Source organism: Acromyrmex echinatior, chromosome 11 (genome assembly GCF_024713525.1).
Source record: "Acromyrmex echinatior isolate Ae372 chromosome 11, ASM2471352v2, whole genome shotgun sequence".
Taxonomy (NCBI): domain Eukaryota; kingdom Metazoa; phylum Arthropoda; class Insecta; order Hymenoptera; family Formicidae; genus Acromyrmex; species Acromyrmex echinatior.
In genome coordinates this window covers 1,798,062-1,809,536 of record NC_141862.1, presented here as the reverse complement: position 1 = coordinate 1,809,536, position 11,475 = coordinate 1,798,062, and the positions used below count along the sequence as shown (strand labels likewise).

Genomic DNA, 11,475 nt, shown 5'->3' with positions numbered 1-11,475 from the left:
TTTAATATACTGACGGCAGATCTGGAGGAAGAGATGGGAAAAGTTAAATGGAAGGAGCGGAAGAAGAGATGCTAGGAGATAAGAAGGTATATGGTTTGACTTACACAGATGATATAGTTTTACTGGCCGAGGCTGAAGGGAGCATGAGGAGTATGATAGAGAGATTAGAGAAGTGAAAGGAAGGGATTGGAGTTCAATAGAGAAAAAAACTAAAATAATGAGATTCAGGAAAAGGGGGTAAGAGCAATAAGGTGGACTGGAGATGGAAGGATAAAGTGATAGAAGAAATAAAGAATTCAAATATCTGGGATGTACGTTGCAAAGGAATGAGGGGCAGAAGGCGCAAAGAAAAGAGTAACGAAAGCACCGGCAGTGATGGGACAAGTATAGAGGATTGAGAAAAGAAGATTCAGCATAATTGGAAGAGAAGGACGTGATTATTTGACGCGTTGATATGGGCTATGGTGAGTTATGGGGTGGAAATCTGGGATTGGAAAGAGAGGAAGGGGATGGAGGAGTTGCAAGATAAATATTTAAGGTGGGTGTTAGGGGTGGAGGGAAAGACGCCAAGCTACACGATAAGGGAAGAAATGCAAAAGTAAGAGGAAGGGAAAAAGGGCTTGGGCATTTGAAGAGAGATTGAAGGGTGGAGAGGGAAGTTTTTTGACACAGTTATGTTTAGAGGAGATAAGAGATAATGTAAGGAATGGGAAAAAGTGAGAAGATTGGGAGAGAGGAAGGGGACAATATTTCGAGGACAGGGGGTTGGAATTGGAAAGCTGAGTTGGCGAAGCCTGGAGGGAGGGTTTAGATTCGAAGAGAAAAGGGATAGGGAAATGCAGAAGGAAAAAAGATGGGAAAAGATAAGGAAAGCGAAATATAATAGATGGTATGGATGGATAAAGGGAGAAGGGATTCCGGCATATTTAAAGAAAGGATAAGGAGAGAGGAGATGTAGGAGGATAGCTAAGTTTAGATTAGGGAATGAGATGAAGGAAGAGAGATATTGGAAAGGAGAGGAGGAAAAGAAATGTAGGCTATGGGGTGGGAATGGGGTGGAATCATGGGAGCAAGAATGGGAAGAGTGTAGGAGTTGGAGTGTAGTATGAAGGGAGTTGGCAGGAGGTTGTAGCATTTTGGGAAAAGAGGGTGAAGGATGGATGAGAGATAGGAGAAAAAAGGAAAAAAGTGGAGGAGAGAGGGAGAGATCCCCATCCTTCCCCACATTCCTTGATGGGGAAGAGAGAGAGAGAGAGTAAGAAGGAGAAGAGGTGAAGAAGGCTCTGCGGGGAGGATTGATGAATTATTGTAGTTTTTGAGAATGAAAGAGGTGGAGATATTACAGCGGAAGCGCAAGTCTGGGCACAGGGAAAGAGAGAGAGAGATACTTTAAAGTAGGAGTTAAAATAGGATAAGATAGGTTAGTATAAGATAAGTTAAGTTAAGATAAGAGTGGGTGTAGATAATAATATAAGTGTTATTGTATATATTTGTAACTTCAAGGAGATGCAATAAAGATTTAACTAACATTACTGATATATTCTAATCTAAAATTCGTCTCTTTAAGTTTTATAATTCGTATTCTAATCATCAACTAATTAGCTTTTGAGCAATACGAATGTTTTATGGCAACATTGCTCTTTCTTAAGGGGATACTAAAGCCGCATGTTTTACTATCATTTCCACTCGGTGAAAAATCTCCGAATTGGATTGCAAATTTAGTACATAAATTAAAGTACGCACAAACAGGACCTCAGCTGCACTGGATTTCATGAGAAAATAAAAAAAAAATTAAAAAATTCACTTTTGGCTCGTGTAGCTATCACCTCAGGTATATATTTGCTTGATATAAGAATTTTAGAGTCCATATCTTCTTCTATTCCCCTTGTATGAATTTCCCTGTCATAGGGTCATAGTACCATGCCTTGATTTGATCTTACGATCTAGCTTAGAACCTCTTCGGGGATAGAGATTCGGCTTAAGCTTCAAAATAAAATTCAGATTACTTTAATTCTAATCTAGAGTCATCTAGTTCGAATGAATATATAGATTCCAGCCAGCCGTATTTATCCTTTTTAGAGGCAAAAGATATAATTAATTTTACAAAAGGAATCATGGCTTAAGGTTATTTTTGTTAACAAAAATCACTAAAAAATTAATGGCTTTAACATTAACCTAAGCAACTATATAATCGAATAAGCAACTATATAATTGAAAAAGGGAAAATTTTAATAGAAACAAGAGATTATATCAATTCCAATCTGATCTAGGGATTAATGTTAGGACTCAAAAAATGTGGTTCAGATATCCAACAAACTGGGTCATTTTTATAGTCTATCTTAAATAAAAAAGCATTAAAAGTGTAGCGCATTATTAATCTCACCGTTAAAATAAAGTCCCCTCTATCAATTTTCCTTTTGCTGAAAAGTCTTAAATCAATGTCAGGAATCAATTCCATAAAATATCTATCTTTATTAAAATTAAGACTGTTAAAAAAAGATTTATCTAATTCATCAAGAATTTCAGTACAGTTAGAGATTAATTGTCTGAAATTAACTTTGTTCATCAATGTCAAACCAGAGGTTGCCGCTGATTTGGCTAATTTGTCTGTCTCCTCATTGTTTTTAATACCTACATGAACAGAGCGCTACGAAAAACAAATATTTGCATTTTGTTCTTTGTATTGGGAACTATAAATTTTATTTTGGATCATATATTAATGGACATAATCTAAATTTCTTGGGGTAACCGGATCCTATAATGTATAGCCCTTAAACTACTGAGAGAATCTATACAGATATTCACAAATTTAATTTCGTTTAGATGTAATCAATGGCCTTCGAAATTGCCCAAGCATCTGCCTCAAAGAAACTGGACAAGTGATTCAACTTATATCTTATATTATAGTTAAATTTTGGGATCCAAACCGCCGATCTTACGAAGCTGTTATTACTTGGAGTTTTTATTTTAGATCCATCGATATAAATATTTAATTCTCAATCCGAGTTGGCTCTGAAAACCGTCAGGTTCGAGGAAGTCCTATTTATCATACTTTTTAACTAATATACCGGAGTCAAAATCAATTGAAATCATAGAGGCTCCCTGATGCAGCGAGTAGGCGAAAGTCTGGTGTATGTACCAAATATAAAGGGAGTGTTTCAAAGGTTTTAATTCATTCCATTTATTCAATATAAAGAGGATATTTTTTTTGCAACTTTATCTGACGAAGACAGTGAGTTGATGTGTTAATCAATTTATTATCCTATGATCCTATGATGCTTTAATTGAATATACCCTTGAGTAAGAAACCCTTAGACAACTTATTAATCGTATAAATATAGGATCTTTGTCTCGAAAACTTCTAACAGACTCTGTTGGACGCGACTCTTGGGAGATCCAGGACCATCTTATAAGTAGCACACAATAAATTGCTAATGATGTCAAGGTATGAGTTGGCTGCATTAATGAACTAAAAAAACCCCTCATTCAAATTAAGTTGCTGGGCCAATAAAGTTGCGTTAATAAATTTTAATAGCATAGGGAAACTGATGTCCCATGAAAATGCTGATATCCATTTCAGAATATTCATGAACTGTGCAGATTTCTTTTTTAAAAACATGATACAATTTTTCCATCTTAAACCTGGATCCATAACAAGTCCCAAATAACAAATAAATTTACTAAAGAGAATTGAGTGTTAAAGTTTAATTGATTCCGAAATTTGAAATTTTCTGGTTCGATAGAAAATCGTGTATTGAGTTTTGTTTATTTCCAATGACAGGTTAATCGAATCCAATCAACTGTGAAGATCATAAAAGGCCTCCGTCAGATGATTGTTTACTAACACAGGATTATTATCATTGAATAAAATCACAATGTCATCAGTGAAATTGAATAGTATTGATGTGGAATTTTGAAAATTATTTTCCTAATGTAAATATTAAAAAGCTCAGAACGGAGCTCTGTGGGAGTTCCCTCTAATAGCAAGTAAGATATAGTTATTGTAGAATCTTATTAATCTATACAACAAGAAAAATTAAAAATAAGATTTGTAAGATACAGGAATATTCATATTATTCAACTCATTGTAGAGTAGATCCAAGTTAACATATCCAAGTTGTCATGTGTGTTGTATGCCTCCTTTATATCCAAGAATAAAGCCCCCAGGAATTTACACTGCATAAAAGCCTTGTAGGCTTCCAAATTAATATAGGCCAAACAATGGTCACAAGAACGTCTCTTTTTAAAATTGAATTGAGACTCCAACAGAATATTATCTAGTTTGATATACCTCTCAAAATGGCGCATAATTAATTTTTTAAAGACTTTAGCGATACACGACGAAACAGAGATAGGTTGTAGACCTACAATTACGTGCTAACACAATTATATGAATCAAATATCGATTTATCATCTCCAGCCTTGAAAAGTGGACGTTGCTATGTAGTTTACATCCACTTTGTCAGAGAGTAGTGCGCAGCAGCATTTTGCGGTTATAGGTTTTGAGCCATCATGTCCTCTCTCAGGTTTCTCTTTGATTATGCTTACGCAGGTTACGCCCCATATGATCACCCTCAAATGTAAGAATAGATTATGAATATCGACTTATTTCGCGTCGTGAAGTTGATACTAAATTTTTTCTTGCACAAGTTAAGACTGTCTTAAGTACAGTCTTAAGATGTCATAAATCAATCCGAGGACTGTATTAATATTTTAAAACATTATATTTAAGATAGTTTTGAAATAAAAACTGACTGATGAATATCGTCCCATGTTTAGCGTTTCATAGTTGGTATAGCTTCCTCCTTATAAACAATTCATAATAGATAGAGGACAGAGATTTAGGAAGATACACTGTCCAACTGTACATACTAGAAACTCTCTAATGTTACGTCTCAGGAAGGCTCGGCCGGTTCCCCGGTTTTGAACTAACCTGATGCTATGGGTGTGATACGAAATTCGCGATTTCGCGTATCAAAGAGAGTCGTAGCAGAATTTGTCCAAGTTACCGATTAATTAAAGGCGAGCACTAGATATCCCAATTATAGTGGATTCCGAATTATTCCACGGTTGCTCCTCCGTCTTCTCTAGATAAGCGATGAATCTCTCTAATACTTCGAGACAGTCGGGGCAACTTGCGATGGCATACAAAGTGACAGTCAATATAGAGCATACACTACAGAATTTGAAACGTTCAGGGAGTTTCAAATGAATATAATGCCGTAAGACCCCTTGATAATTTCTCTTTTTGTTTTCCGACACGGAAGTATAACATTCAGGACATTTGATGGTATCGCTTTCCCTATGCTGGAAAAATAGTGAAGATACGCAACATGCACTACGTAACCACGTGAAGAACGGACTAATCGCCAAGATTCGAGTGTCGATGGGTGCGCGCGAACGCGGATACGTGGGACACATGCTAAAGGCAATTCATTGGCGGCAGATTCCAATTGCCGGAATGTGGAAAGAAGTTTCTTATCTTGAGCTGCTTGTCGAATGTCCTCTAGTTTCCGAATGCCAGTGAAAAAAGTGATCAGGGTACCAAGGCCTCTAAATTCGCTTCCTGGGCGAATTTAGCAGATTCGGGTCGCACCAATAAGCACGCGCGATCGCTTTTGTTAATATTCGATAGCGGTTATATTATTATTAACGTTAGGATGAATTAGCTAAAGCTGCAATTTCACGCAGCGTCAAACGCTAACGGCTTTTCCTATTCTGCATGATCCCCTACATCATTTTTTTGCCGTCATTTTGCTGCTTAAAGTTCGGAGAGGCCCAATTACAGCAGAAAGTAGTTAGCAGACGACGCAGATGTGTTTCGTCCATCTTCGTCCAGAAACGAACGAAATTAATCTTTTTGGCTACTACCAACAGCAATCTATTTCACAATGTTACTGACAAAGTGCTATTTGAGCAGCTTAAATGCACTTTGAAACTCATTCTTAATTCAGTTTCAAACAGGAATTAAATGTATAAAAAACAAATGTTACATCAATGATTATAAATTCAGCGGCTAGTGATTTGTCGCTCCATGAAAAACGGAATTTTAGCGACGTTTTATCGACGGCTTCTTTAGAGAGAAAACGTACCACAAACTGAGGGTAGCCGCTCAACTGTAGCTAGCGTTTTCACGCTGCGTGAAATTGCACTTTAAGAGAATGGAAATGCACACTCAAATGAGATTAATTGAATGTATATTTAATAATAATTCGTACACTAGTTAATGCCTTAATAACTAATTTTACACGACAGATTTAGTTCCAAATTAATTAAAAGTTATAATTTATAAGTTAGGACTTACGATTTAAAAATTAAATTAATGTTTTAAAATTAGAATCTTAGATTTAGAAATTGAAATGCGAAAAAATCGCGTTCAAACTTAGTATTACATTCGCACGCGGCGTTCAAAATCTAGAGTGATGATTAGTCAGATAATGGAAAGAGCCGGTATTTCGCGCGTGGCCTCTGAACGACGCACACTGCTACTCTGCCTCTTTTCTACGTTTGTTTATGGACGTTCCTAAACATCCCCTTCCATTTACTACCCCATCAGCGGTGTGTCGATTATTTTTGTTAGAGTTTGGCGTGTGTCTTTGACCGATGCGGATGTGTTTGCGTTTAGTGTCGCGTCGTGTGTTGCATCATCCGCTTTTTTCAGAGCGACCTGTGTCTTTTTGAGTCATTATTTGACTCGTATTCTCACTTTATCTCCTTTCTATTTGCGCCTAACTCTTCTTGCCTATACTTTTAGCGGTATTTTGAAAAACTATGAGTGTGCCTCCCATGGGAGGCAGGCCGGGGGATCTCTCTCTCCTCCTCCCCTGCAAACGGCGTCACCCTCACTAGTGTTTCGGTTGAACATTTTGATGCCTTCGCTAAAGAAATACTTGCTAGGGCAACGAATGACACGCGTGAGCAGATGGACGTTACAATTGATCGCGCGGCCAAAAGAGCCAATGAGAACTCGGTACTTGAGCACGAACACGAATATGCCATAACGCCGACACGAAACGCCGTAATGGACCGGGTCCGAACCCGGACAAAGCTACTTCTGTCTCTGTTTCTGTCCCTCTATCTGACAATGTGGCACGTGCTCAACAGGCTTCTCACAACCTCTTTGACCACAAATCCGACTGATCGCGCATCTTTTATCCATATGCAGGTGAGCAGCGATTGCATAACCGCGTTCGAAGTTTTAATGAAGAGAGTCGCTAAGGTTGTGCACTCAGACATAGTATGAAAAAGGTCTCGCGTGGCAAAATTTCGGTTGAAATGCGCACTTATGAAACAGCCAATAACTTTGTGACTAACCCTGACCTCATCAAGGCAGGATACTCAATTTGTATTCCTACTTTTAAGATAATGCGCTCAGGTATAATAAGAGGCGTTCCGACTTCTGTAACGGATCAAGAACTCAAATTAAATCTTAAATCTTCTTGTCATGTAACCGAAATTAAAAGACTTAACAGGCGTGTCGTTAAGGAAAGCGGTGTTGAATACACCCCTTCCACAGTTAACCTTAAATTTGCTGGGCAGATTCTCTCCAGGCAAGTATTTCTTTTCTATGATTCCCACGAAGTCCCACCTTTTGTCCCTAGATTTAAAACATGCTTTTCTTGCTTCAGAGTTAGCCACATTTGGAAGTTTTGTAAGAGTCGTCCGAGATGCCTGTGGTAAGGATGTTCACAAAGAAGACGAGATGTGTGAGAAGCAAAACCTCCCCCCCCCCCCAAATGTATCAATTACTCTGGAGACCATATCACGTCGACAAATTGCCCTCTTTTTATCAAATAGAAAAAAGTACAGACGATCGCAGCCACCGAAAATATCTCTCTTGCGGATGCTAGGAATAGGTTATCGTTTACGGACTCTCGATCTACCTTTAGATCCAGTGCTGACTTAGGTAGTACGCGTAGTGTTCACTTTGCAGATGATGATTATTATAATTTCCCTTTACTTTCGCCAAAGAATGATAACCCCTCACTCGTTCGTCAGTTACAATAAATTCTCCCCCCTTGAAAATGCAGATACCTCTAAACTGTCGTACATCAAAGTTTTTGCTAAGAATTCTACTCGTACTTCACCCGAACACCCACGATCCCTGCGTCAGGGTACTTCCCGCCCAATATCCTCTCTCCCACCTTTGTCGCGGAACAACGATAAACACAAGCAGGATCTTTCCAATATCTGTGCCACTTCCTCTCGCAATACTAACAATGCTAATAATAATTCTACATCATTGGAAGAAGCTAGGAAGGAATATCTAATATCTCCGAACGGCAGATCTCCCAACATATCGAAAGACGGTGTTCTCCTTAATCATGATCGAGCCAATTACTCACGTGATAACTACCTTCATGAACATGATAGACTTCCTACTGGACACATAAATATGGCCATGCTTCTCATAATTTTTAAGCAATTCTTAAGTCATGTAAGTTCATACATAGAACCGCACCCTCCTCGTTTCTATCGGCCGACTGAATATGACGACCCGCGCATTTATTATGATAGTTATCAAGCTGATACTCCCGCTTTTTCTGACGATCGCGCTTACAACTATTACTAATTTTTCTGTTACTTTACTCTCACTTTTCATTTTAATACTAATATTACTCATGTCTTCTAACAAACCTATCTCTATTGCTAGTTGGAATTGTAGGGGTTTACGTGGGAAGCTTCCGGAATTTCAAGCTAATAATTACATACGATCTCTGGTGCCTCCAAGAGACTATGGTCACCGAGAATATTTACTTACACTCTAACATTTTTAATTTTATTAGAGGTGACATTCACTGCTCCGGTCAACATGGGGTAGCTATTACTATTAAAAAGTCATTTCGCTATGATCTTTTTGATATTCACCTGGGCCATCACTCAATCGAGCTCATCAGTATCATAAACTTTACACTCAAGGTCCCTCCTTTGTCATTATTAACATATACAGATATCCGTCGTCACGCACTCCTCCTACAGTTATTGAGAGCCTCTTTGATTATGTTGCGAATCAATCCCATACTCCTAGGCGACTTCAACTTGCATAACGTAATTTGGGGCTGTTCGATTCCCTTGGCAGATGTCTTTTAAACTTCCTTGAAGATCGTAATCTTATTATCTGCAATGATCATAAACCTATCCTTTTGACCCCTCCCGACTCGCAAACATCAGTCATCTTATTAGTGATCTTATTGTTGTAACGCCTCCTGTCCTGACTGTTATACAGAACTCGACACCATTTCTAGTGATCACTTTCCTGTTGTTATTAATTTGAATATTCTCCCTTGCCTAAGAACTACATTTAAGTATAAAATTAAACTTAATTCTCTTCAAATAAAGGTCTTCATTCACAAGTTACTAAGTTCACTTGTATTGACTTTGCCTCTATTTTAGTAACGACAGACGATGCTACCTCTCAATACGATAATTTTGTAAAAGAAATCAAAGGCACCCTGAACTCTCTGTTCCCCCCTGGATCACGTACTCCGAAATCAAAACCGATTGTGAAACGTCTCCCCCCCCCCCTTGGTGGACCGAAGAATGCCAGGCCGCGGTTGAGACGCGAGGTAAAGAGACTCTGGAACCGTCAGTTAAGCTCAGAGAACTTATAAACGCACTGCTTCGATATGTAAGGGCGTCCTCAGAAGAACCAAGAGAAGAAAATGGAAAGAACTGTGCAACAGTTTTAACGCTCACACTCCATCTGCTAAAATTTGAAGATTGGTCAAAGCTTTTAAAAACCGACTTTTAGCTTCCGTTATGTCATCTGGCCAGTCGCTGTCGGCTGCACAGGAAAATGCGATTAATAAAATCTGTCCTCCCTCTTGTAGTCCTCGAGATACCGTCTCACAGTGTAACCTTCTTGAAGAGAATATCCCCACACAGTGCGAAAGCGCTAAATTCTTGGACAATCCTTTTACTATGAAGTTATCCCTAGCTATTGATTCAGCCAAAACTAGATCAGCTCCAGGGGTCGACCAGATTAACTATAACATCATTAAGAACTTAACACCAGATAGTCTTTCTGTGCTATTACAAATTTATAACAATCTTTTTTGTCAAGAAATTTTCTCTGTGGAATGGAATAAGTCAATGGTCGTCCTTATCCCTAAACCAAATGGAAAAGGTGTCAGACCGATTTCTCTTCTCTCGTGCCTCTTAAAGATTATGGAAAAAATTATCTATCTGAGGTTGAGGTGGTTTACTGAATCCAATGCCATATTGCCGCTTAACCAAACAGGCTTCCGACCCCAATGTGCCTGCTCTGACAATCTTGTTGCTCTGACAAATTATATTCAGGGCGCCTTTATTAATAACGCCCTTACTATATGTGCATTTTTGGACATCGAGGGAGCGTTTGACAACGTGATTCCTTCTATATTAATTGAAGATTTACAACGTCTTGGGATCCCGCCGAAAACCGTTAAATTCATAAGTAACCTTCTTTCTAACAGACAAATCACGTTCATTTGTGATGGCGTGCTTAAAGGCCCATCGCTTTGAAAGGTACCCCTCAAGGGTCCATCCTTAGGCCTTTGCTCTTCAACCTTGGACTTCTACTGTGCGGATATTAATAAATGTCTACATGAAGACACCCTTTTCTTACAATATGCGGATGACGTCATTATCTTCTCACCAAAATGCTGAAGATGCTAGATCGTCGGTCCAATCTTCACAATCCAATCTAAACAATATACACGATTACTTGAGAAACAGAGACTTGGAAGTTTCCCCCTCAAAAACCCAATGGATGCTCTTTACAAGGAAGAGACAATCACATTCGGACATTAAACTACATATTCGAAATGCAGAAATTCCTAGAGTACAATCTGCCATCTTTCTGGGCTTCATTCTCGACTCCAAGTTGAGCGGCAAAGAGCACCTAAAGACCTTGATCAATAAGGGACGCAATCTTACAAAAATACTAGCAGTTCTCGCAGGCACTAGATGGGGATCATCCAAACCTACTTCTTACCCTTTATAGAGCTGTATTTCGCTCTGCTATCGAATACGGATATCAAGTGTTTAAGCTCAAGGGCAATAAGACTGAATTTTTACAACTGGAAAGGTTAGTCAACAGAAACCTACGTCTTGCTCTCGGATATCAACTATTTACACCTATCAGCGTCATTATGGCCGAAGCAAAGAAAACTCCTCTTAACATTAAATTTGGCTATATAACCTCGAAGTTCATCTGTAAGACTTTTTCCAAGGGAAGAACTCCCCAGTGCTGCACAGCTTTGAAAGCTTGGAATAGGTTGCATGCTCTCCCTCAAGAAGACAGAGGGCCCTAGCTACTGTACCTGCGTTCAGGTACTATGTAATGCAGAAATACTCACTTAAAATCATCCACAGATCCAATATGCCTTATGCTTATAAACACAGTTATGAAAGCTATACTTATGTCAATTTGACAGTTCCCTCACCAATGTTCCTAAGAAAGCGAATAACCGAATACACCAAGCCCGATTCCTA

General features: G+C 38.6%; 1 protein-coding gene across 1 annotated transcript; it reads left to right on the top strand.

The window, feature by feature from the left end:
* Positions 1-128: 128 nt before the first annotated feature.
* LOC105145174 (uncharacterized) lies at positions 129-11,132 on the top strand. The gene is made up of 3 exons (XM_087410885.1): positions 129-7,165; positions 7,363-7,550; positions 7,629-11,132. Exons 1-3 carry the CDS (start codon positions 6,923-6,925, stop codon positions 7,678-7,680), a joined length of 483 nt encoding a protein of 160 aa, XP_087267011.1. The 5' UTR covers positions 129-6,922; the 3' UTR covers positions 7,681-11,132.
* Positions 11,133-11,475: the final 343 nt, after the last annotated feature.